General features: G+C 53.6%; 1 protein-coding gene across 1 annotated transcript; it reads right to left on the reverse strand.

The window, feature by feature from the left end:
• LOC136303473 (olfactory receptor 14J1-like) lies at window positions 1-2675 on the reverse strand. Its single transcript, XM_066207135.1, has 2 exons — window positions 2667-2675; window positions 1-942 (listed from the first exon to the last, which is right to left on the reverse strand). The coding sequence occupies exons 1-2, from the start codon at window positions 2673-2675 to the stop codon at window positions 1-3; spliced, it is 951 nt and encodes a 316-aa protein (XP_066063232.1).
• Window positions 2676-27114: the final 24439 nt, after the last annotated feature.

Consider the following 27114-nt stretch of genomic DNA (forward strand, 5'->3'; position numbering starts at 1 on the left):
TTAATGTTTCTGAAATCGTCCAGTGATCAGTGTCCACACTGCAGCCTTGAGCTCCTGGTTCCTCAGGCTGTAGATGACGGGGTTCAGGGCTGGAGGCACCACCGAGTACAGAACTGACAATGCCAGATCCAGGGATGGGGAGGAGACTGAAAGTGGCTTCAAGTGGGCAAAGGCTACAGTGCCGACAAACAAGGAGATCACAGCCAGGTGAGGGAGGCAGGTGGAAAAGACTTTGTGCCGTCCCTGCTCAGAGGCAATCCTCAGCACGGCCCTAAAGATCTGCACATAGGAGAAAACAATGAACACAAAACAGCCAAGTCCCAATGAGGTAGTGAAAACAGAAACCCCAAATTCCCTGAGGTAGGATTTGGAGCAGGAGAGCTTGAGGATCTGTGGGATTTCACAGAAGAACTGGCCCAGGGCATTGCCATGGCACAGGGGCAGGGAAAATGTATTGGCCGTGTACAGCAGAGCATTGAGAAAGGCACTGGCCCAGGCAGCTGCTGCCATGTGGGCACAAGCTCTGCTGCCCAGGAGGGTCCCGTAGTGCAGGGGTTTGCAGATGGACACATAGCGGTCATAGCACATGACAGTGAGTAGGAAACACTCTGCCGAAATGAAAAATACAAAAAGAAAGAGCTGAGCAGCACATCCTGCATAGGAGATGGTCCTGGTGTCCCAGAGGGAATTGTGCATGGCTTTGGGGACAGTGGTGAGGATGGAGCCCAGGTCGCTGAGGGCCAGGTTGAGCAGGAAGAAGAACATGGGGCTGTGCAGGTGGTGGCCGCAGGCTACGGCGCTGATGACGAGGCCGTTGCCCAGGAGGGCAGCCAGGGAGATGCCCAGGAAGAGGCAGAAGTGCAGGAGCTGCAGCTGCCGCGTGTCTGCCAATGGCAGCAGGAGGAAGTGGCTGATGGAGCTGCTGTTGGACATTTGCTGTGTCTGGCCATGGGGGCCTGTTCAAGGAGAAAAGATCAGTGACAGGTTAGGAGAAAGTTCTTTCAGTAAAATCAAAGCCTTTTCCCACAGACCATTCTTCTGTATCACACTGACAGCCTTTTGATTTTCTAGCAGATTTTCCTTGAACTCCAACTGGGGAGCCCTGGTTGGTGCTGGCTGAGTGGGTCTTCAGGTTCAGGGCAATTACATGCAGGGTTTTTATAATTCAGCCTTGCCATGCAGACGTGAGAGGGGGACAGGGAACCCGTCCTCGTGTTCCACTTTGAAACCCTGTTAATACAGAAGTCTCTGTCAGCTTGTACTCCCACTACCAGTGACCAGGAATGGTAAAGTCTGCTTAAATGTTCTAGAGTTTTTTCAACAGCTTTTCTTCATCTCCACTTGACTATTTTTGATGTCAGAAACTCTCAGCATTTCTGCTGCTGCACTCAGGGAGAACAGAGCAAGTTCTCTGAGGCAAGGTGGTGCATGGAGAATGAGGGGAGGAGGTCTGTCACCCTGTCCTGTTCCAGGATTCTCTGGGCTTTCACCTGTCCCCTACACAGGATGATCACCCTCCCATGTTTCCTTTAAAAACCATCCTGACACTGCTGAGAGCTGATAGATCCACCACAGTCCACCCAGTGTCCATCCTCTTCTCAAGGGCTCAGCCCCACATTTGTACCCAAGGACACACGGGACTCATTCCACCAACCCAACAGCATTTTCTCCATCACAGAACTTGTGTGTCTCCCCGTGGGGCTTTCAGATAAGACAAAGATGCTACAGGGCAGGTTTGCATTGCGGAGGGAAGCTGGAAGCTTGGAAGGAAATCTCAGGGAGACTTTCAAGTGTCCTAATGATGGCACTGGATTAAATGAGATGGAGCTCCTTCCCTGGCTGCACTGACAGCATTGCCCACAGCCGGGCACTGGGGACAGGGTCACCCTGAGCCAGCTGTGCCCCCTCCCAGAGCCCCCCAGTGCCAGGCAGCTGCTCCCAGCCCTGTGCTCTGCAGAGGGAACTGGGCCCGGGGCTGCAGAGCTGCCCCACGGCTCTGCTGCAGCTCTGCCTGCACAGGAGGGGCTTCATGCCTTGGACCCCCAGCCCTGAGGGCAGAGGCTTGGCTGGGGGACAAGAGGGAGGGGGCTTGTTCCGAGGGAGGGGCTGCACTGGAAAGGATCCTCTGGAGATGTCTCCCTGCCACAGCATTTCTGGGTTTTGTTTTCTCTCATTGCCTGATCTTCTCTCTGCTTCCTGGAGATTTTTCTCCTGGAGGTATTTCCCTGTTCCTGATCTCTCCCTGCCAGCACTCACAGACCCCAAATCTCTGTGCACTCTCCTTGGCCCTACAGAAACCTGCCTGTTTGCAGGGCACTGGCTGGGGGCAGGCTCTGTTTGGAGCTTGGAGAAAGGACAGGTCAGACTAAGCCTGATGGCTCCAGTGAAGGTGATGCTGGTGCTGTCCATGGGCAAAGGAGTGGATGAAAGCACTTTTGGGAACCCATGAATAGCACTGGAGGTATAGTTCAGATGCGTTAGGGACTTTTAAACATGAAGTTGTTTATTATTTATCCCCCCCGTTCACCAGGAGTAAGAAACTGAAAACAATGACTCAGTAAATTTTATCTTTATAAAAATTATTGTCCTGGAAATATTCCTGGAGTGAGCAGAAGCCCTGAGCATGTCCACATGCTTACAGCAGAGATAGTCTGAGTTGTACTTACAGAATCCATAATGGGATGTTCCTGCTTTAGGAGATCATTGCAGGAGCTGCAGCTGCATTGTCCTGCAGCCAGAGGCTTCCGGTGTCAAGGGCTGGAAATGATTCTCGCCCAGTCAGTCCTCAGCATCTTCCCAGCCCTGAGTGATTGAAGCTCTCTGTGCCTGTGTGCTGTGCCCAGCGTGGCTGCAAGCAGTGCCCCAGCCCTGCTGGGCTGTGCACAGGAGCCACTTTGATGGAGAAATGCCTTTTTGAAGCTCATCTCGGTTGCCAGGAGGTGCCTCTGTGTCAGGAGCCCGGCCCAGCTCAGCAGCACAGACACAGCACAAGGATGTTAATGAGCCTCTTGGGGATTTGCTGTTGTTTACATCAGACTCAGTCCCTGAGAGAGTGTTCAAAAAACTTCTCAAGGACTCAAAGTCAGATTAAAAACGCCAAAGTTTCTTGAAGTTTTAAATGGGTCCCATTGAGGGACACGCCTGAGAAAGTGTCCCCAGGTTCCAGTTAGAGCAGAACACCGCAGGCACTGATGACAGGTGGGGACAAACAAGGCAAAGGTGTCTCTGATGCTGAGCAAACCTGCATGTGTTTCAGGAATGCAAAAGGCCAAGGCCTGAGCTCCAGCCCCTGGCAAGGCAGATGCTGTCCCTTCCTGTGGTGGTTTTATGTTTGCTGAATTTTGTTTACTAGCTGGGACATAAGATTTTGGGAGAAAAAGCTGAAACAGGCTCAACCTAAAAGTAAAAACAGATAGATTTTATTAGCATACACTAAGAAAAGAGAAAAAGGAAAAATGAGACATTCAAACATCTTTCCACTTACCACAAATCGTTCACTTTCCCACTCAACAGAGAGAAAACTATGATTTTTAGCCAGTTGCAACTATTTAAACACAGTCCTGCATCACCTTGGGAGAGGAGCCTCTCTAGAGTTTATGGAGATACGTGCCACAGGAAAAGGTCTGGTGGTTCTCATGGTCACAAATCTGCAACCACACGGAATTTTTTGCAGATTCTGTGCAGTCTCACCCATATAACAGGTTCCCAAGCTGCTTATGGGCCTCTGCATGTTTGGGGTACCATTTTAAGAATGCTTTTCTAGTATAAAGCAAGGATTCTCTTCTTCTTTCTCTAAAATCATCACTATCTCAAAAGAAATAGAGACCTCCTTTTATGCCTAGGAGCCGGAACTTCAAAATTACTTCCTTTCTAGAAGCATCTTCGTCTCAAAGGCTGAGACTTCCTTATTTTTTCCCAGGAGCCAAGTATATTTTCTATTCAAAATCCTAAATTAAATCTCATTCATATCAGTACATACAACTGTTTGACTAGAACTTGCGTTCTCCCAAAGAGCATTATAATAATCTGTTTTTCTGTAATTCACATCCAGAGAAGTCTGGTCAGAAACATCCACTTCTTCCAATAGTCTTTATCAGTTCTTGTGCTAACTTTTGTCTCATACTCTCTCCTTACATTTCAAATCACTCTGTCTTCTATGGAGGAGGGAAAAAGTTTAATGTCTTTGCCTAAAGTCCCTTTTTTTTTTCTTCTCCAGCTGACCCCCAGAACTTCAAGGCTGAAAGTGATAGCAGGGGAAGCATGGAGAAGAATCATGCTCAAGAACACTGATGGATGATCCTCCTCCACCCCTGATCTGATCTAAAGCAACTCAAACTTGGATTAGCTCCCTGGAGCTCCAGAGAAGAATTTTCAAAATTCTCTCCTCCATCAGCCAGCACGGGTTTAGGATAGGTAAGTCATGTTTGAGCAACCTGATCTCCTTTTCTGACCAGGCGACCCGCCTGGTGGATGTGGGAAAGGCTGTGGATGTTGTGTGTTGGGACTTCAGCAAGGCCTTAGACACTGTCTCCCACAGCACGCTCCTGGAAAAGCTGGCAGCCCACGGCTTGAACAGGAACACTCTTTGCTGGGTTAACAACTGGCTGCATGGCCGGGCCCAGAGAGTGGTGGGGAAGAGTGCTGCATCCAGCTGGCAGCCAGTCACCAGGGGTGTTCCTCAGGGGTCTGTGCTGGGGCCAGCTCTGTTCAATGTTTGTATTGATGGCATTGATGAGGGTATCGAATATTTCATTAGTAAATTTGTGGACGACACTAAGCTGGGAGCGTGTGTCGACTGCTTGGAAGATAGGATGGCTCTGCAGAGAGACCTGGAACAGTTGGATGGGTGGGCAGAGTGCAACAAGGTGAAGTTTATTAAGTCCAAGTGCTGAGTTCCGCATTTTGGCCACAATAACCCCTGCAGTGCTCTAGGCTGGGGACGGTGTGGCTGGACAGTGCCCAGGCAGAAAGGGCCCTGGGGGTTCTGGTCGACAGCCAACTGAACATGAGGCAGCAGTGTGCCCAGGTGGCCAAGAAGGCCAACGGCACCTGGCCTGGATCAGGAATGGTGTGGCCAGCAGGAGCAGGGAGGTCATTCTTCTCCTGTACTCGGCACTGCTGAGGCCACACCTCGAGTGCTGTGTCCAGTTCTGGGCCCTCAGTTAAGAATAACCTTGAGATGCTTAAATGTGTCCAGAGGAGGCAACAAGGCTGGTGAGGGGCTTGGAACACAACTCCTGTGAGGAACGACTGAGGGAGCTGGGGTTGTTTAGCCTGGAGAAAAAAGGAGACTCAGAGGTGACCTTATCACTCTCTACAACTCCCTGAAATGTGTTTGTAGTCAGGTGGGGCTTGGTCTCTTTCTCCAGGCGGCCACTGACAGAATGAGAGGACAGAGTCTTAAGGCTGCACAAAGGGAAATATAGGTTGGAAATTAGGAAAAAGATTTTTACGGAAAGGGTGATAAAGTTCTAGAATGATCTGACTGGAGAGGTGGTGGCATCACCATCTCTGGATGTGTTTTAAAAAAGACTGGATGTGGCACTAGGTGCCATGGCTTAGGTGAGGTGTTGGGACATGGGTTGAACTCACTGATCTTGGAGGTCTCTTCCAATCTAGTCATTTTGTCATTCTGTAATTCTGTAAAGGTTTCCAGGTCAAATGGGCTAAGTCAATGAAGCTACTGCTATGATAAGAGTTTTGAGTTGGATGTTTTATTAAATGGTTTTCCAAGTTCCTTGATTTTCTATATTTTGCCAGTAGAGCTGTGTGTTGCTTTGACCTCTTAGCTCAGTTGGTTAAAGTATGGTGCTAATATCACCGAGGTTTAGGGTTCCATCCCTCTATGGGCCAATAACTTCAGAATTGGACTTATGATCCTTGACTGTTCCTTGCAAATAAGAATATTCTGTGCATCTGTTCATCTTGAGACTATCTGGTTGGCATTTCTCCTTGTGCACCAAACTCGAGTAAGAGAACCTTTGGGTACCCCCATTATTTCAGTGTTCTGGGGTGTTACAGCCCCGCAGGCTCATTACGGCCTCTTGTTTCCATGAGGCCCTGCTGTGTCACACTGGCCCGCAGTGCCATGAGGATCGGGAGTGTCACACAGCTTTGTGCCATTTGTCCTTGCTGCCCCTCCCATCCCACTGCCCCACAAGCAGCCCCGAGCCACCCGGGAGGGACAGGCCCTGCTGTGCCAGGCCTGGGCTCAGGGCTTGGCCTTTCTGCTGCCTCCAACCAGCCCAGGCCTTGCTCAGCATTGCAGTTCCCTGCTCACAGCCTGCGGCTCCCTGCAATCCTGGCCTCAAGGATCTGCTCTCAGCAGTCCCTGGGGAGCCTTTGGCACTCCCTGCCCTCAGTGGGGCCCAGGGATGCTCCAAGGGACTTGGAGTTTTGCTTCTGCCTCCTTGAGCAGCTTCTTCAACCCTCTCTCCATGCCTAAGCGTCCTGGACTCAGCCCCAAATCCAGTGTGGGGCTCATGAAAATACAGAATACCTTCACAAGCTCTTTCTCTCTCTTCAGTTGTCTTCAAGTCTCCAGGGCTTGTGCAGCTGCTTGGAGTCAGTTTGGAGTTCTGTTGAGGGAGATTTGAAAGTGCATCTCATGATTTTGTGTTTTGGTTTTTTTTCTTTTTTTCTTTTAAATCAAGGGCACAGTTTTAATATTTCAGTTCATTGAAGAAGTGACAGAAGCATTTCCCAAGTGATCTTAATTTGAATGTCTCCTTAGGAGGTCTGGGCATGGTGAAGAATGAGCCCCTTGCAGGCTGACCTTGTTTGGACAACCTGCTCCTCACCCCAACCTCACCATATCTAACCTCACCCACCAAGGACTGACATCCCAAAACATAAAAAAATTATGTTGTTTTTAAAAAATAAAATGTAATTATTTTTAAAATATAATTATATTTTCCAGATTTATAATGTTATTACTGTTCTTTACATACCTAATTTTATATTTATAGTGAAAAAGGTATACATGTTTAGCAACTAAAAAAATATTGGTCATTTGTTCTAAGTAACACAATTCCCTTCATTAATTCATTGACCTCTATTGTCTATTGATTTGTCCCTTCTTATGCTAATTAGTCCTGTTTTTAGTCCTTTTGTAATCGTGTTCATCATTTTCTCAGACAGGGTAAAAGGGGCTACTTTGGGGTCCACGGAGACGTTTCTGGGGCACATTTGGGGATGTTTTGGAGCTGGGGAAGGAATTTCTAGAGAACTTAAGGGTCTGGAGGACACTTGGGGGAGCAGCGTGGGCCCTTGGCGGGGCACTAAAGGATTCTGTCGGATAATTCGGGGTCCGGGCGGGCACTTGGGGGCCCTGAGGGGACTCTCTGGGGCGCGGGGGATGATGGGAGTTGTAGGCGCGGGTAGAACACGGTGTAACGGGGCCGCGGAGCATCACGGGAGTTCGAGGCGCGGCTCCAATGGCTGTCGGTGGGGCGCGGGGCATGACGGGAGATGGAGTCACGGCTGGAATAGGGCTCTGTGTGCGCCGCGGAGCATGCTGGGAGCTGTAGTCCCGGGAGTGGCTCGAACGGGGCGTTTGGGGTCCGGGAAGGCGCTTGGGGGACACTTTTGTGTCCGAGCCGGGACTTGAGGTCCTCGGGGGGAACGTGTACGGTTCGGGAGCACTTGGGGGGAGCTTGGGGAGCTGTAACCGGGCTCTTGAGGCCGCGGGGCATGGCAGGAATTTTAGGCGCAGAACCGTGTTATGAGTGGCTCCGAGACCAGGGGGGATGATTGGAGATGAATTCCCTGAAGTCGCTCCAAGGGGAATCGGTGGGGTTGGAGCATTCAGGGTATCCAGGGATGCTTTTGGTGGGGGGGGAGGTGCTAAATGGATGCTGAGGGAACAGTTAGGGATCCTGGAGGGTCTGGGGGACAATTGTTCACTTCAAGGTGTTTCTTTGCTCGTGAAACATACGTATTGTATTTAAAACTTAATATTCCATAGGCGTAGGTTCCATAGGCATAGATATCAATAGGTCTAAGTTCAAAAGCAAATGGTCCATGTAACAGAATGATGTTCTCTACTGTTAAAAGCAAAATTAACCGAAACAAACAAAAAAGATTGTGATAACAATTGATGAGAAAAGAACAGAAAAGGTTGTTTGCCACTGTAAACTTTCACTCTGAGTCTACATTTCAAATAACAAAGGTGACCCATCTGAAGGAGGATTTCTCCTCAGGAGAAATGTCTTTCTAGAAGTTTTGTTTGTTGCAAGGAGCTGCCTCTGTGGCAGGAGCCCAGCCCAGCTCAGCAGCACAGACACAGCACAAGGACTTTAATGACTCTCCCGTGGATTTGGTGTTTACATTCAACTCTGTCCCTGAGAGAGTGTACAAAAAACTTCTCAAGAACTCAAAGTTAAATTGAAACACTGAAGTTTCTTGAAGTTTTAATGGGACCCACAGAGAGACCAAATGGAGAAAGTGTCCCCAGGTTCCATCACTGCAGGCAGTGATGACAGGTGGGGACAAACAAGGCAAAGGTGTCTGTGATGCTGAGCAAACCTGCATGTGTTTCAGGAATGCAAAGGGCCAAGGCCCGAGCCCCAGCCCCTGCCAAGGCACATCCTGTCCCTCCCTCAGTGCTCAGGGCTCTTCCCGGCCCACTGGGATGTGGGGATGTGCAATGCCAAGGGCAGCAGCATGGGGCGGCCCCTGCCAGGCTGCTGAGCAGGGACAAGGAGGCAATGAGGCCCCAGGCCTGCAAGGGTCACTTGTCTCCTCCTCATGGCTCAGGCCCAGGCCCAGCAGCCATGGCCAAAGTGCTGCAGGAGTTGGCTCTGTCAGGGCCTTGCAGCTGCTGCCCATCCCTGTGCCCTGTGCAGCCCAGGCTGTGCTACGGTGTCCGTGCCCTGCGCCTCTGTCCCTGCAGGCTGTCGTCATCCCCCGGCTGCCCCACCTGGCTGGGCCCTTCCTTTGCTGACAGCTCTGCGTCCTGCCTGCCTCTGCCTGGCCACACAGAGCCTTGCGCTTGAAACCAGGAGGGTTAATTAGACTTTTACTGTGCCTGTGATGTTTTAGCACAGGAACAAGGCATGCAGGGCCTGCTTTCCCAGCAAGGGTGGTTATAAGACACGGAGAATACATGTAGCTCGAGAGTGCAGTGATAGAAAAAACAAGGAGTGAATCTGGGAACTTGGAGTGAGTTTTATAATAATGGCTAAATTGTAATTCACATGTAGCAACTGTATATAAGAAACACTTTTAGAATCTCATGTCCATGTAAGATGATGAGTTACCCCACTTTAGACCTCGAGGCTGCATAAGTGATGCCCTCTTAATTGCAAATTAGTGTTAAGGAGTCTTATTCTGATATTTATGTAAATTGGGTTACAGAGGGGCCTCACAGAACCAAGGACTCTACTGTGACACCTTGGAACCGCATGGAACCAAAATCCTTTTTGACACAGCTGAGCCACATGGAACCAATGGCCCATTGTGATATTGCAGATCCAAAGAGACCATGGTCACACTCTGCAACCTCATGGAATCAAAAGTACATTGTGACAGAGAAAGGCTTCATGGAACCAAGAGTCCATTGTGACACAGCAGGGCCTTGTTGGAACAATGGAACAATTGCTGATAGTGCGGAAACTCATGGCACCAAGGGGCCACTGTGTCATTGTGCAGCTCCATGGAACCAAGGAAACCATTTGGGAACTGCAAGGCCTCATGGAAGCAAGGGACCTTTGTGACACTATGGGGCCCCACGGAAACCAGGGGGCACTGGGACACAGCGGGGCCTGATGGAACCAAGGATCCAATATGACACCACCATTGCTACACTGTGAGGCCCCATGGATCCAAGAGAACAGGGAACAGGTCTCATTGACTTGGCCTGACTAAATTGACCTTGGCATGTTGGGGGTCCCTTCTCATGTGCCCCTGAAACACTGGGGCTCTGTGCTTTCCTTCCTCTGGGAATGTACTGCCCTTCTCATGCAGGTGCTTATGGCTGAAATAAGGATTCTGCCCCTAAAATTCCATATATCCAAGATACAGAATCCAAGATATTTATTCCATTGTTCCCAGATGAAAGCTGCCAGGACAGGGAGACCTGGCTGGCCATGGCCTCTGGTGGCTGCCGTTCATCAGCCCCTGAAGCACTGGGGCTCTGTGCTTTCCTTCGAGTGGAGACTATGGTGACACTCCAGGGCCTCATGGATCACAGGGACCATTGTTACACTGTGGGAATTCATGGAACCAATGGGATCATTGTGGCACTGCTGGGCCCCATGGGACCAAGGGGCCACTGTGCAGCAGCAGGGCTTTGTGGAACCAAGAGGCCGTTGTTGCATTACAGGGCCTGGTGGAACCAAAGGTGAACCATTGTGATCCTGCAGGGCACTGTGGATCCATGGAGACCATTGTGACATTGCAAGGCCACATGGAATCATGGAGACCATGGTGACACTGCAGGGCCCCACAGAACCGACTGTGACCCTGCTGGGCCTCATGGCAGCAAAGGGCCAATGTGACACCTCAGATGCAAGAAGAACATTGTGACACTACAGGGCCTCATGGAACCAAGGGAGCATGGAACAGATCTGGCTGGTTTGGCCTCCCAAGGGCCACTTGACAGGTCCAGCTGATTTTGTAATGTTGAGGGCTGCCTCTCATCAGTGCCTCTGGAGTATAGTGCCTCAGTGCTTTCCTTCCTATGGAGAAGAACCATCTGTCTTTCCAGGTGGTCATGGGCAAAATTGATACTCCCCCTGAAAAATTCCCTATATGCAAGGGTTGTTCGAGAAAAAAGCTGCCAGGACAGAGAGCCCTGGCTGGCCTTGGCCTCTGGTGGTCACCTCTCAACTCAAGGAGGTTCTGAGGAAAGTATTTGAACAGGTTTGACTACTGGAGCATCACTGAGTCTCTCACCCTCCAGCACTAGGGCTGATCTGGAGCCTGATCTCCCTCTCCGCCCCTCAGCAGCTGCTGAGCCTTTCAAGGGGGCCAGGGCTGTGGGGTGAGTGCACCCAGTGCTGGAGCAGCCCAGAGCAGGCACTGCCATGCGGTTTACCCAGATTTGGCTGGGCTGGGTTGAGGGCAGGGGAGGTGGGCAGAGCTGGGCAGAAGCTGGGCTAGACTGGGAAGTGTCCAGGAGATAAAACCCACCCATGTCAGCTGAGCTGTGTGACTCTGCAGGGCCAGGACACGTTCCAGCAGGTGTGTGGTGCTGTGCCAGTCCCCTGGCAGGGATCTCACACTGGCAGGTGCAGCACTGAGGAGGTTGGTCTGTGGCCTTGGTGGCATGGCCAGTGTGAGAAGGTGCCCCAGGGCTTTGACCATCCCTCCAGCCTCTTCCATCAGCCACTGGCACACCTGGGCACTCACCCCAGTTTACTGGTCTATTTGTTCTGTGGTTATCTCCTTCCTCCTGCTGATTTCAGCACCGGTGTAGGGGCAGCATCAGCCCTGCCCAGGCTCCCTCCTCACCCAGCCCTTGGCAGTCCCCAGGGCAGGGCTCTGTGTGAACCCTGGCATGGGATGTGGGTGTTGGAACTGGACACTGAGGTCTGCTGTGGACACTCTGGTTGGAACATTTGCCCACCCAAAACACACCCTGTGCTGTGCCGTGTCTGCTGAGGGGGATGTGGGGCCTGTGCTGGGCAGGGGGGCTGTGCTGCCTCAGGGACAAATGACAGGGATGAGCCACAATACAACAACCAGGAGGTGGAAGTGAGGACAAGCTATGGCGGAGGAATTCAGAGGTCTGACCTGAGCGTGTGTTCATGCGTTTAGGAAAGCCAAAGCTCAGCTGGAGCTGATGGAGGTCTCAGGCAACATCCAGAGCAAACTTAATTCAGCTGCTGTGTTTGCAGGAAATGGCTGCAAAAGGAACATGTCAACCTGCTGCTAAATGAGAGCAGGAGGGGCAAATCTAGGATCATGGAATGGCCTGGGTTGGACTCCTAAAGATCATCCAGTTCCAATCTCCTGCCATGGGCAGGGACACCTTCCACTGGACCAGATTGCTCCATGCAACCTGGCCTTGAACACGGCCAGAGGTGGGGAGTCTGCAGCCTCTCTGGGTAACCTGTGCCAGGGCCTCACCATCCTCACTGGGAAGAATTTCTTCCCAATATCCTATCTAAACCTGCCCTCCTTCCCCTCATGGCCATTCCCTGTTGTCCTGTCACTCTGAAGGCCATTCCCTCTTTTCCTGTCACTTTGTTCAAAGTCCCTCTCCAGCTCTCTCAAAGCCCCTTTAGGTGCTGGAATGGACTCCAATGTCTCCCTGGAGCCTTCTCACACCCAGGCTGAACAGCTCCAGCTCTCTCAGCCTGGCTCCAGAGCAGTTCCAGCCTTGCAAATGTCCATTGTGACACTGCAGGGCTTCCTGTAACCAAGGGTGCATTGTCACACTGTGGAACCAAGGAGACCCTTATGACACTGGGGTCCCCATGGAAACAAGGGGCCACTGTGACACTTTGGGGCCTCAAGGAACCATAAGTGTCCTTTGCGATACTGCGGAACCAAGGGGCCATTGTGACACTCTGAGGCCCCATAGAAGCAATGGGACGTTGTGACACTTCAGGCCCTCATGGAACCAAGGAGAGCAGTGTGGCACTCCAAGGGCTCATGGAATAAAGGAACCCTTGTGACACAGGGGAGGCCAAGGAAACCAAGTGGTCCATTGTGACATTGAGGGGCCTCCGAGAACCAAGGGGCCATTATGACACTTTTGGGTGTTATGAAAGCAAAGGGGATCCTTGTGGCACTGTGGGGTCTTGTGTAACCAAGGGTCTGTGTGGCACAGCAGGGCCTCATGGAACCAAGGCCATTTCAAAACTGCTGAGCCAAGTAGACCATTGGGACACTGTGGGGCCTGATTGAACTGATGAGAATATGGTGACACAGTGAGACTTTATGGAAACAAGGATCCATTGTGACACTTTGGGGTCTCCTTTAACCCGGAGTCGAATTGTGACCCCGCAGAGCCAAGGAGATCATTGTGATCCTACAAGGTCTCATGGAACCAAGTGGCCATTGTGTCACTTTGGGGCCCCATTGGACCAAGGCCACCGTTGTGACACTGTAGGGCATCATGGAAGCAAAGGGCCCTTGTGACACTGCAGGGCCCCATGTGTAAGAGACAGTCCAAAGATCCCTCATCTGCCTCACGACCATCGTCGAGGACAGAGACTGAAACCCCTAAAAGGGACTTTAAAATCTCAGCACAGGAGTTCTGGCCTGGCTGAGGTGGGATGTTGACCAAGTGCTGCCTGCCGGTGTGTTTGATGGAAAAAACCCAGCACGCATTTCTATCGGAACATCAGAACCTGAGCAGAAACAATGAGCAAGTCACGGTGAAGTGACTGCGCCTGCTGACTTGTACTGGTTGACACTCTACCTGCTGATGGCTGACCTGTTCTGAGTTCTCAAAATGAGCACACTGTAATGATTTCCCCCACCTGTTTGGCCAACTGCCTGTGGCTTCGGAGAGGACTATAAGGACCCCTGAGTTAACCACAGACTTTGAGATCTCCCCACAGAAGAAGACGGAGCTATAGGCCAGACCACGAGGATTTTGTCTCTCCGTTGGTAGCTATAACCCACCTCCTCTTTCTCTTTTCTCGCTATCCTTTATGTCCCTTCAAATCTCCACTATCGCATTTGTTGGCACTAAGTAAAGGTGCATTTTTGATTGAGTAAACTGAGTTGTCCCCTGCTGTGTCTTTTGCGCCTTGAGATCCTTAAAACAAACCATCAGCTTCCCCGCATATATTTGCGGACCCTGACATTAAATTGGCGTCACGGACAGGATCTTGATGGACAGAGGGGTTGCGGGTTTTATACAGTTTGTAAAAGGAGAAGGACCCTCGTCTCAGCCGCACCTAGCACGCCACTTTGGTGAGCGCTGTTAGAAAGCAAGGGGGGCGAGGGAAAATTCCCACAAACTCTATAGACCCAGGCGAATAGCACTCCCTGTCATCAGGATTTCACAAAAAGATCTCATTGTGCAAAAGATGGGACTGTAGTTAGGGGTTTTTGTGTGTTTTGGGCTGCTTGGTGTAGTTGAGGAGACAACTATTTGTAACTAAGGTGAACCTCCCAGGCAGTTTTGGTCTCTTCGCCCATTCCAGGGAAGCGAAGGGAAACACAGTTTTAGCTGTGCTTTTGGTGTAACTTTAAGAATACCTCCCTGAGAGTGGTTTTGGTCCCTTCACAAAATGAGTGAAAAAGATAAGAATGCATTTTATGCTTTGTTAGCGAAACATGGCGCTAGACCTTCTCCAGATGGAGAAAGGTGGGCACAGAATAATTGGTTTAACTTTGAAAACATAGTAACTAGAATATATTCTTTACAACATGATGCTAGATATAAACTGGGCAGAAATAAAACCATTCTTTGCTCAGTTTTGGGGGCCTGTCTCTCGGCAGCCATAGCACCCCGTTTTAAACGGGTAAGTGAAGAAAAAGCAGTAATAGAATCCCTATTAAATTTGGTAGAAGCTTTGCAAACACAATTAGAACAGGAAAGAAATCAGAATTATTTGCTGCAGACTTCCCTTGCAGAAGGGTGAAGTAAAAACTTAAAATCTGCGGATTACCCACAGAAATAGAAAGAAAGGAGACATACAACATTAAACAAATCTACCCTCAGAAAGAATTAGAACACATGTAAAATTGTGGAGAACACTGTTGCTCCAACTTGAGACCTCTCATCAAAACAGAATATAATTCTATAAATGAAGAGAATCATGATCCCCACATAACCACCAAAGAAATACCATACATGGCCACTGAATTAGCTAAATTAAAGAAAGAATACTCCCGCCTCCCAAGTGAATCAGAGACAGAGTATGTTTTTAGAGTCTCACTCACTGGGGGTGAACAAGAAGAAAGTGGCTATTGGGGACATGGAGTTTTCTTAACAACAGGAAATACACGTGCTCCATGGTCCCTGACACAGCGTGCAGCTTACTGGGCAGGGGGGTTAAACCCACTTGAGAGGGGCGACCCTCTGGCAATAGTCGGCACTCCAGACCAACTCCTAGAAAACATACACAAAGCTGCATGCTTGCAAATGATACATGAAAGGAAATTGATCTCTGGCTATGAGTCACCAATGCAACAGCCTGTCAAACCTGAGATCATGACCCCCCTAATTCGAGGTTTGCCAGAGTCTCTAAAACCAACAGCAATTCTTCTTCAATAAACAAGAGCATCTATCTCTCTGGTAGATAGACTTGAAAGATTTCTTGGCCATACAAGAGATCAAACTGGTCCCACTGACTCCACTGACTCCTCACCTTTTACAACTCCTAGCACACAATATAACAGCAGTCATAAACTTTGGACATGGAGTGAGGTAGCAGAGGAGTTAATAAGTTACAATAGAAAATATGGACCAGTGAAGTACTCAGAGGACAAACAAGAAAAACCCAGAGGAGTCAGGCACATTGCCTCTCCTAATGAAAAATCAGAAAAGGGAAAACAAATTTCCAACTGACAGCAACGGTGGTGGCTAGGACTGAAAAGGGGAGTTCCACGAGAAGTAATGAATAAATTGCCATATGATAAATTGGCTAAAATAATTTCTAATTGGCTCTGTCCCAAATATATTGTATTGGAACCATCAAACCGACAACCCAGCGCACCTCCTCTCCGCAAAGACGACAGCCCATACTCCACTAACTTGGAAATCCAAGCAATTTTTGGACAAAGATCTGCAGAACAAAGGTCTTCTGCTGGATTCGGAGAACCAGTGTCCCAAGAACAGTAGCAGCAGACAGTGAAGAGAACATCGCTCAGTGTCACTCCAGGCACGGCTGATGCCAGACACAGCTCAGCCTGTGGGGAGCTCCCATAGCTCCTGCCTTCTCCCTCCCTGCTGACAGCTCCCTCCCTCCAGCCCTCAGACCCTGCCCATCCCCCCTTATTCCCTCCCAGCTCATCCCTTTGCTTCGCCTTTCATTAATAAACACTTTGGCTTCTTCACTTTACCTGCGTCTCTGTGGAGCTGAAGCGGCGTAAAAACCTGAGCCCTGGCACACACAGGCCCCTGCTGCCGTCCTCTTCCGCGCCGTGTTTTGTGCAGAGACACAGAGGAGCGAGGCCGCGTCAGGCTGGAAAGGTGCCTGTGCTGAAGGTCCAGTTCCACAACACTGTGCAGTTTAAGGTCCAACTGAGCAGCCTGAAGCTCCTGGATTTTGGAAGAGCCAACCTGAGTATGCTCTGAACCCAGCTGTGAGGGATTCCATGGCAAGCATCTAAAGAGGGCAAAGGAGCTTGGAATGCTGGAAGCTTTCAAGAATAGCTTCCTGAAAGCACAGCAGTGCTCCACCCCTGCACAGGGTCAGGGAGAGGGCAGAAGCAGAGACCATCAGGCCTTAACAGGGAGCTTTGGGTGTGCCTAAGGGCAAGTGAAGCAGCAGCAGCACGGTGGCCGAGACTCGGACGCGTGACCGAGCCAATGGCCCGAGCGCTGTCAGGCAGTGCCGGGATCCCGGCTGCGGTTCTGGTCCCCAGAGCTGAGGAATCGCAGCCCCTGCCTCAGAGCCTGTCAGAAAGCCAAGCAAGTGAGAGCAGAGGGAGGGCAGCCTTCCAGTCTCTCCTGGGCATGGCCACAAAGCAGCCCCTGCTTCTCCTTCCTCCGCCTGTGTTTGGGGCGTGCTGATGGCAGCGTCAGCCAGGCTGTGCTCTGTGTTCCAAAGGCTGTGGAGAGCGGGCATGAAAAGTGCTGCGTGCACAGCGGAGAGTCCTGGAAGGTGCTGGCAAGAGCGTCCTGCGGGAACAGGGCTCTGGTCTCTGGCCGGGAAGAGCCTGGTTTTGCTGCTGTGAGCGCAGGCAGGCGTCGAGGCAGGTGAAGAGGCAGCGGGCAGCTTGTGTTTGTAGAGGGCCTGGGGCTGCGTGTGTGAACCTCCACCTGGAATCACACTGGGGGAAATCCCAGCTAGAGCTGGAGTGCCTGTCCAGAAAGGACCAGAAGGAATTCAGCCTTGCCAGGGTTTCTTAAGAGTGTGTTGGTGTTCCCCAGGAAAGGTACACATTTGGGGAAACACCTCTGGGGGAAAGGGGCTTGCTGCGAAAGGAAAGCACTTTCCTAGGAGCTCCCGGTGCTGTCGGAGCAACTGTCCCCCTTTGGCTCTCTGTGGTCCTTTCAGTCCTTGAGGCCTGTTGCACTTGGCAGATGGACAAGGGAAGGGAGAAGGCTGTGAAGAGCAGGTTTGGAATCCACCCGGACCTGCGGAGACCAAGGCCAGCACCTGCAGCAGGGTGTGTTCCCCCCCTTTGGACACAGGTGTGAGCAGGAGCATCTCTGTCCAGCTGCCAGCCCCAAAGCTGTCTTTGAGAGCTGTGAATTCAAAGGCCTTCGTGCACACACCTCTCACATCTTACCTGTCTGCTGTGTTTCAACTCTTGGCAATATGCATTTGCCTTTTGCTTGCTGGAAGCTGCTTCAGCCCAGAGGGCCAGCACCGAGCTGGGCTGTGTGGGCCAGGCGGCACGGAGAGTCTTGGCTGATCTTGGGGTGTCCGTGGCCTCAGAAAAGGCTTGGAAGGTTTGCCTCCCAAGGCGCCCTGCTCACTGGCTCTCCCTGTGCATCTTGGAGAGAACAAGGCAGGCATTTCTGGCAGCTGGGCATTAGCAGGCCTTCAAATGGGGGCGTGTTGTGGAGCAGGCCCAGCTGAGACACCCTGAGAGGAGCCCAGCGCTCCTTGCCCCTCTCCGCAGACACGTCAGCGTTGTCTGCTGTCGGGATGACCCCGGCTGTGTCAGGGGGTGCTGCTACGTGGACACGAGACAGCCGGTCCTGTCCTGCTGGGTCCCAGCTGTGCCTCGCAGCAGTCCTGCATCCCCGTCAGGATGCTGGCCAAGAGAGGTCCTGGAAGCTGAGGGAGCCGATTTGAAGCTTGCGCGGGTGCCTACAGGTCAAGGCCAAGGGCGTTCCCTCAGGATAGAGCAGTCCTGAGAGGTCTCTAGAATTCAAAGAAATCAGCAGACAAATGCATTGTCCACCAAAAGCTCTTTGATTGGCAGGAGGTATGGGATCTGCACCCCACCACAAGGCTTCTTTGCCACGTCCAAATTGCAGTGGGTTTCTGTAGGAATTCTATCAAAAATACCTTCCGTCTTTAGACTGCTGAGGCGGTTCCATAGGCAGGGGCTTAGAAAGAAGCACATTGCATCAGAATCCTAGACTTGAAGCTAATGTCCACCTGCTGGCCAGGAGGAGTCTCAGCGCACCAAAGCAGCTCATCTTCCTCACCCCTTCCCTGCACAGGGCTGATCCTGTAGCTGCCCTTAGGTCTTCCCCAAGGCTATGTCTAAAGCTTTTTGTCAAGTCACTCTCTTGCCAAGTTAGGCTTCCAGGTTTTTCTTATGTTAACTGGTGCTAAGTACTTCTGGATATCTGTGCTAAGTACTCTTTCCTTCTGTCAATTGCCTGTGCTTCCTTACATCAAACAAAGGCCTTGTTTTGTTCCTAAATGTGCCTGATGCTGGCCCAAGTCTTTTGGCACTGCTTGCTTTCCTGTGGCATGTTCTACCTCCCCAGACAGTAAAGAGGGAGCTGGAGAAGGAGCTTGCCAGGCTGCTCTCCATCCTTGACCAGCAGTCCTGCTTAAGCGGACAAGTCCGAGTTGAGCGCAAATGGAACAGCCGAGCACGGGAAGGGTGGGTGGGAAGGATGATCCAGGAACCGTAGGCCTGGCAGCCTGAGCTTGCTGCCGGGGAAGGCCTTGGAGCACATCCTCCTGAGTGCCATCCCACGGCACGTGCAGGGAACCAGGGGGTGGGAAAGCTCTGCGGAGGGATGGGGACAGCTGCGGGTCTTGGCAGGGTGTTGAGCTGGGGTTGGTGTTGCTGGGCGTGTTGGGGAAGGAGTCGTCTGGAAGAGGAGAGGTCTAGGCTGGAACTGGAGTCACTTTGAAGGCACCACCTGTGGTATGGCACAGCTTTGGTTATGGAGGACAGAAGGAATAGCTGGGACTTTTTCTCTTAGTCATCCTGCTTCTCCTGCAGAGAAGCAGAAGGGGAGAGCTGTGCTTTCTTGGCCACTTAGATATCTGTAGCAGGGGCAGGATTAGCCCTTTTGCAATCTACTCCTTTGTTTGGGCTGCTTTTGTAACACTGAGTGGACTTTCATTCGTGGAGAGCTTTTATTCCTTAAGAGAATTAGGCTCTTAACATGCCTTCCTAGAAAAATGTTTGAAACCAAAGCAAGGCCTTTATTTTGCCTCTGTGTGGTCTCATGCTTTGTAAAGTGACATTCAGTGGATGACCTTAAGGCAAATGTGTTACTGCTTTGAGGTGGGAAGGAAACTTCCAAATCTATCAGGTTCTCAGGCCATTGCTATGAATTTAGGAAGTTTGCAACTTTTTGGAACTACTTGAGTTATGGGAAGAAAAGCTTTCCTGAATTGAGGATTCTTAAATGCCAGATCCTTCTATGCCTTTGCTGCCAGGTTGATTTTTTGCTTCAGGAAATCACTCCATGTAGAAAACAATTTCAGCATGGAGTAACAGCTTCTGACAGAGAGCAAGTGTTGTCAGCACTTGCTCCAGGTGCTCCTGCCCACATGCCCTGTAGGAAGGAGCACGGCCTCCAGCACACATTGGCTTTGGCTGCCCTGTGGCAGAGAAGCGCCCCGGGGCACAGGTCTCTGGGGCAGGAGATGACACCAGCACTGCCAGGGCTCGGGGGGCAGCAGCTCTGCTTGGGCGGGGGCTCCGTCACACCTGCCGGTTTCAGCGCTCCCCTGGCCCCAGGGCTCAGAGCAGCATCCGTGCCCTGGCCCACACGTTCCTCGTCTGCGTCACACCCGCGGGTTTAGGACGGCCAGCGGATGGGGACGTGTCCCAGGGAGGCCGTGCCAGCTTCTGTGCAAGGCCCCGTGCCCTTCCCGCTGCGGCTGCGTCGGCAGCCCTGGGGGCTCCTTCTGCTGCCCTGGGCCCGCAGAGCCGGGCAGCGTTTGCCCACGGTTTGAGCCGCTCCGAAAGATGCTGTCTCAGGGCTGTCTTCGACACTTGGGGTGAGGGATTCCTTCCAACCTGGGCCACCTTGGCTGGGCTGGGGGCGGCCCCAGGGCAGGTGGCAGTGTGTGCATTGGCCCTTTGTGACACGGTGCAGCAGCGGGGTCACCGTGGCATGGAACGGGACAGGGTGTCAAAGGACCCTTTGTGACCCGTGGCGACATAGGTGCTGGCGGTGACACAGCCAGGCCACAGTGCTCGGAGCAGGCGACGGGACAGGACGGGATAGAGCGGTGTCGTGAGGAGCCCCCCCAAGGCACACTCATTCCCGTCTGATCCGGAGCTTTTCCGAGGCGGTATTCCTACAGGTGACCTCGAGGCCAGACCACAGGACTTGGTGACCTGTGGCCTACCCGAGGCTTCTCTTTTGCAGGTACCATCGAGGACTTGTTGACTCGGAGCTCTTCTGAGCCACCTCTCTAGAAGGCGCCCTCAACACCACACTCTGGCATGGCGGGCAGATTTCTTGGCCTCTTCAAAGTCTTCAGGGGGGAAAGAAAGCAAGGCCGTGGAGCACAACAGCCTGAAGAGCCAGAGCAGCTCCAGCCAGTGCAGGATGGTGAGTGGCAGAACTGGGCCACAGGGCTGATGGCTGCAGCCAGCTTGGCTCCGTCCTCTCCCACCTGTTGTGGACATGCCCAGGAACAGGACGGAAGAGGGGCTGGGGCTGAAGCTGGCAGCACCCATGCTCCATCCCCTGGGGCATCCTGGGGCAGTCCCAGCCCAGGGAGGACAGGGCTGGGCTGTGTTCTCCAGCCTCTCCCACAGCCCCTCAGCTCTGCCTGCTCTCGCTCTTTGCCAGATGCAGCCACGGACGGCACACAAGAGCACAAGCCTGCCAGTGGCCGCTTCCGCAGGACACTGAAGGTACCTGCAGCCCTCCCCACCTGGGCTGGGCCTGCTGTCACTGCTCGGCCGAGCACCGCGCTTGGAGCGCTCCATGGAACATCCCTGGCTTTGTTCCCCTGCAGATGTTCCCGAAATTCCTGCGCATTCGGCGTAGGAACACCAGCAGCACTGCAACTGCAGGTACAGCCAAGCTTAACTCCAGGCTGACCAGCTGCCAGGCAGAGCCTGATGTCAGCACAAATTTGACTGCACGCTCAGAAAATTTTGTCACTGCAGTGAATGATCTCCGGGCGAAGGCTGTCGTCATGGAAATGACCGAGGGCAGGAGCATCACAGACACTGCCACCAGAATGACTCAAGGCCTCCCAAATACTGACAGCACCCCCACTCCCACCATGACTCATGCTCCCACCGTGCATTTTTTCAAGGAGAGTTCTGTTCCTCTTCAGCAGCGGGTAAGCAGCCTGGGGCCAGGGCTGGAGGCCTCCCAGGATTGTGTGTCCCCTCAAGCCGCTGGGTCCTCTCAGCCTTTGAAGCCATTAGAGTACTGTGGGAAGGGAAGCTGGAGAAGTTGCTGCCTTGGACAGTGCTCCAAGTCTTCCCCATGCCTCCTCCAGGTACCAGCCATTGTTAGGAATATTCACCAGACACTAGCATCCCATGCTACTGTGGATGCCGGAATGGAAACTGACATTGTGAGGCTGGCTGAAGAACACCCAGCGGACGTGGTGCTGACCCTCCTGCGCTGTGCCCCAACATGTGACAGGTATGGGCCCACCTGCCTTGAGAGCTCAGGGCTCACCGGCCTTTAGGGCCATGGCCCTGCCCAGCCTGTGCAATGGGCTCTGCCAGACAGGCAGACAGGTCCAGGACCCTGGGGCCCCTCTGTTTCCCAAGCCTGCTGCCATGCTCCCTCCCTGCCCTTCAGGGCACCGGGGCTCTGTCACCTGGCCCCCAGACCCGCACAGGGCATGGTAGTGTGGCTGAGATGTCCCTCTGACAAAGAGCTCTGATCCCACAGAGCTGCTGCCATGATGTGGAGAACCATAGGCTCATCGAGTTCCACGGTGGAGAAGGTGCTGCCAACACTCCTCAGTGTGATGGAGGACTGGCCTCTGTCTCGCATGTCCACCTCTGATGGGGACAACGAGGACATCTTTGCTCTGGCTGTGAGTTCCTGGGCATTTGCTCACCCCCAGGTCGCCTCTCCAGCAGCTCTCCATCCTCTCCCTGCCTCAGGCCCTGGGCTGAAACCTGGGCCAAGGGCAGGCTCAGGGGGCACCAGGCCTGCTGCTCCCCCTGCGTCTCCCCTGGGGCCCTGCCACATGGACACCTGGGCACTGAGCGCTCTCCTCGGCAACTTCTTTTGCAGGCAACTCTGGTGGTGTGGGTGATTGTCCAGGTGCCTGAGTGCCACGAGGCACTGATCCTTTATTCCTCCCGCCTCTTTGTGGCTCTGCTTTTCCATGTTGTCATCACCACGCAGCAGATGCCACCACAGGAAGTCGATCACTTCTGGAGAGCATGCCGAGAGGAACACCGCCTTCCCAGCGACACCAACAGGTCTCCGTCCTACTGTCCTTCCCATGTCCTTGTGGCCAGTGCCAGTGCTCCCAGTGTGACCCGGGCTTTGCTCTGCACACAGGTTTGCAGTGCAGGCCGTGAGGTCCCTGCTCTGCCGGCTGGAGTGTGACAATGAGGTGATCGCTGTGGAGTCCAAGCATGGCTGGGACACGCTGCCCTGTGCTGACACCCAGCACTATGCTATGGCTCTGCTGGCCAGGTGAGATCCCCTTCTCCCTGCTGTCCCTGGAATTTGTGCCCTGTGCCCGGGCTGCCCCACACAGTCCCTGTGGTCGTGGGCCAGAGGGCCTCGTCACTTTAGGGATGGCCGAGCAGACTGGAAAAGGCTGGGAGAGGAGGGTGCACAGGAGTGGCCGCCTCCCAAAGCACCCACGTCCCCTGCAGGGATGCTGGGGAAAGACTGCCCCTCTATGAGTCAGTCCTGAGAAAAGTGTGCCCCCCCACCTCAGGCTCTTTGTTCCTTTTTGCCCCTGACAGGGAGATGCGCCATGTCTCGATCGCTTTGTCTTCCTGCATTGCAACTCACTTGCTCCGGCTGCTCAGCACTGAGAAGCCAGGCTGCGATCTGCCTCTCCTGGCATTCCTTGTGGAGGTGAGCCTGAAGGCCAGCGTGGTCTCGATGAGCTGCCTCCCAGCTCTCTGCCCTCTCGCAGCCGCATCCCTAGCCTGGGATGGCACCAGGGCCCTGTGCTGCTGCCTGGGGCTGGCCCTGTGCACTTCTGGGCTCCTGCCAGCCGGGCCCTGTGCCACTGCCCTCTGCCTTTCAGGTCTTGCAGTACATGAACTTGGCTAACTGCGGTGACAACCTCCTGGAGATCATGTCCAGGTATCTGCAGATCGAGTGCAGGCAGAGGTGTTGCCTGGCGCTCAGAGGCCTCCTGGTGCTCAGCAAGGATCCCCTGATGGTGAGAAGGGGACAGCAGCTGAAGCTGCACTGGGGAGAGCAGCCCCATGGGCTGGCTGGGCTTCAGGAGCTGAGGCAGCTGCTCCCAGCTCTCCTGCCTCAGCTGCCCGAGTGCTTTGGGATGGGCCTTTGGTCTCTGGGCCCTGCGGCAGCAGGCTGGGCTTGCAGTGCCAGGGCGCTGTCGCTGGTGCAGCTGCTGACGGCTTCACAGCGCAGCCTTGTGTTCCACACAGGCCAGAAAAATGTGCTGTCTGTCTCGAAGCTTTGTGGATCTGCTGGGTGATGAAGATGGAGTGGTGGTTGCCCTGACCCTCCGTGTGCTTACTAATATGCTGAAGAACGAAGACATCCTGGTATCCAGCACCACCGCCCCAAAGCTGGCTGAGGCACTCCTGGCGCTCTTTAACAATGTAAGGTTCTGCAACTCAAGCCACAGGCATTGGGTGCTGCCCAGAAACTTTGTGCTGTCTGCATTTTCAGGCCTTTGCCTAGGTGGGCCTGGAGTAATTGGTGCTCAGGTTTTTTCCTTTCCTCTAGGAAAATAGCTTCATGCAACTGCTCTCCATTGACCTCTTCCGTAAGGTGATGGAGGTGGTAGTGGATGAGGGAAAAGAACCCCTGAAGACAATTGTCAACAAGAGCCTGCACCTCCTTTTAATCTACTGCCGTGATGAGAACCGGCTTGTGGCAAATGTGAGGTTTTGGGCATCCCTGGGAGGGGGCTCAGCCGCCTCCTGCCCTGGTGCCACACAGACTGCGTCCTCCTCCAGGCCTTGGCACAGGGATGCGGGTCCTTGTGCCCTGGGCTGTGGTGCCATCTCTGCATCTCTGCTGCTCTTCAGGCCTCTCGGGAAACCCTGCATTGTGCGGCCAAGTTCCTGGAGAGGAGGGATCTCGAGGAGCTACCGACCAAGGAAGATCTGTTGAATATCGATGAGTGTAAGGTAAGGATGGCTTGGAGAAGTGCCAGCCTCAGCCTGGAGAAGATCCGTGGCCGCGGGGCTGGCAGCCGTGGCCCCTGCCCAGCGCTGCACCCAGGGGCTCCGGCCTGCGCCCCACACGCCGCTCCCTTCCCTGGGCCCCGCGGGCTCTTCTCCAGGCTCCTGCGGCCCCGAGCCGGGTGCCCGTGGAGTCCCGGCCCAGCGGGGCTGCGGGGCGGGGCGGCAGCGCCGCTCCCCGGGCAGCAGCCGGCCCTCTGCCCCCTCCAGAGCCCGGCACCAGCGGCTGCTGGCCGCGCCTCAGGGCCGTGCGGGCAGGGGAGGCCGGGGCTGGGCGCGGCCAGAGCCCGGCCCAGGGGCTGAGCCCGCGCCAACCCTTCCCTCCTGTCGCTCTCTCCAGCTGGCAGACGACAGGAGCCGAGCGGCCGAGCACCTGCAGAACCCACAGGAGTCCCTGCGAGAGACGGCCATGGGGTTTATCGGTAAGCCACGAGCCCGGGCTCCCTCCCCAGCCCGCCGCAGCTCGGCCCCGGCCCCGGCTGCTGCCCCGGCTGCAGCGGCATCCGGGCCCGGCGCCGTGGAGCCCCGCCTGCCCTCGGGGCTGCTGCCGCCCTCTGGCAGCCGTGCCCTGGGGCGGCAGCAGGGGCAAGGGCCCGGGCTGAGCCCTGCCGGGGCAGGAGGCCGTGTGGCCACAGGGCTGGCAGTGGCGCTGGCAGGGAGCCGTGCCGCTGGGGCCGTGACACGCTCTGTCTTCACAGGCATGGCCGGGCGGTAGATGAGGGTGTAGCAGGGAGAGCTCCAGCTCATCGCCAGGGGTGAGTGAGGGCAGCGGGTTGTCAGCGGCTCTGTCTGGCAGGGGAAGCTGCACTGCCTGGGCCGAGAGCTGCAGTCCCCGGCTGTGGAGGGCTTTGCTCCTTGTGTGGACGAGGGCTGGAGAGGGCACAACACACAGAGATTTCAGGGGCACGTGGGGGATTCGTGGCAAGCACCTTCTGGCTGATCCCAACGTCTCCTGCTTCCTTCTGGGTGGGATGGCCCTGGCAGGAAGATCTCCTAGGGTTCCCACAGATCCCAGCTCTGACCATGGCTCTGTTCTTCTCTCTTCCAGCCCTTCAAACCCAGAGGCAAGACAGCAGCCCCTCATGCTCTAACCTGCAAAATGAAGCCCGTTTTCCTCAAAAAGCTCAACAACTGGGGACGTCTTCTGAAACCAGTGAACCAGTGTCCCAAGAACACACCAAAAGACACTGAAGAGGACACCATCTCTCAGTGCTGCTGGAGCTCCACGCACAGCTGAGGCTGAGCACAATTCCCATGGCTTCAGACCTCTCCCTGTTTGTAGTTAGCTCCCTCCCTCCAGCCCTCAGACCCTGCCCATGCCCTTTTTTTCCCTCCACTCTCCACCCCTTTTGACACCTCTTTCCCTCCCAGCCCTCAAACCCTGCCCATCTCCCCTTATTCCCTCCCAGGTCATACCTTTGCTTCGACTTTCATTAATAAACACTTTGGCTTCTTCACTTTATGTGGAGAGTGTGATTGATAACTGGCTAGCTGCAAAAGGTCACGCAGACATGAGAGAGCTTTGCTGAGCACACAGGCACTCTCATGAAAACCAGCAAGGCAGTAAGCTTCGTATGTCCTTGAGCACAGCTGCTATACGATAACAAGACCTTGTAGCTGAAAGATATGAGGGAGAAGCACGGTAAAACAAAAACTTACTCAAACTATGTAACCACAAAGAAATGTAGAAAGAGGCGTAGCTGACTTTTAGTCTGAGCACCAATCCTGAGCTTAACTTTTGCAATATGTATGAGCTGATTATAGAAGATATAAATGTGTGTATGCTACCTGAAATAAACGAGATTTGCTGACCATGATAGCATGAGGCTCTTCTCCTGCGGCTCCGGTTAACCCAACATTTGGCGCCCGAACAGGCTTCTCCCCTACCCTCTCTAGAGCTGCATTGGGGTCGGGTCCTTTGGACGGCGGATTTACGCCCGGGGTGGTCACATCGGTGCGCCCTGCCGCTACGCGCTGTCGACGCCTGGGGGTTTGCAACGGTACCGGTGAGTATGGAAAGGCAAGCAGCGTATGATCTCTTTACTGCTTTTCTTAGAAAGCGGGGATTTAAGGGGCTTGACTTAGATAAGGAGCTCCCCCCTCTTTTGAGCCATGCTACCTCTTATGGCTCTTTTGCTAACCCCCATACTGTTCATGAATTAGCCGAATGGCGCAGGTATGGGGATAAGCTTTGGGAATTAGTGTTAGATGATGATAAGCCAGCGAAAAAGATGAGCAAGTTGTGGAGAACTGTGCATAATGAATTGCTTATGTGTCAGGCGGAGAAGAAAGCTGTCGATAATGCTCGTGAAATGCACACTAGGAATAGGGCTTATGGGGATGACCCTTCCGCTCCAAACCCTCCGGTCTTTGCAACCGTTGACCTCCCGTCATCTGACTCTGTAGAGCCAGCCAGTACACCCACCGTTCAGCCCTCGCCACAGCCCTCTGCTCCACTAATGCCTTCACCCCCTACCCCCATGAATGCAGAGGCTAGGAATGCCCCTCCCTGTCCTGTTGCCACGGAGCCGTTCCCCGGAGCCTTATCGGACCTCGCGGAGGCTATGGCACGAGAAAGACGGGAGGTATGGGCGGCACTGGCAAATCAGGGCTGGCGGGAGGGAGATACGGATCTGGCCGCGGCAGCTCAGGAGCAGATGTCGTCCCCCCTCGCCCTCCCAGTTATCTTTCACAATAACCCGCAGGGAGGGCAACGGGCGGAGGTTACTAATTTAGACTGGAAACTTTTGTCACAACTACGATCTACCGTAGCGAGCT

The sequence above is a fragment of the Chamaea fasciata genome, unplaced genomic scaffold (assembly GCF_029207755.1).
Source record: "Chamaea fasciata isolate MVZ Bird 193981 ecotype frontalis unplaced genomic scaffold, bChaFas1.0.hap1 SCAF_35, whole genome shotgun sequence".
NCBI lineage: Eukaryota > Metazoa > Chordata > Aves > Passeriformes > Sylviidae > Chamaea > Chamaea fasciata.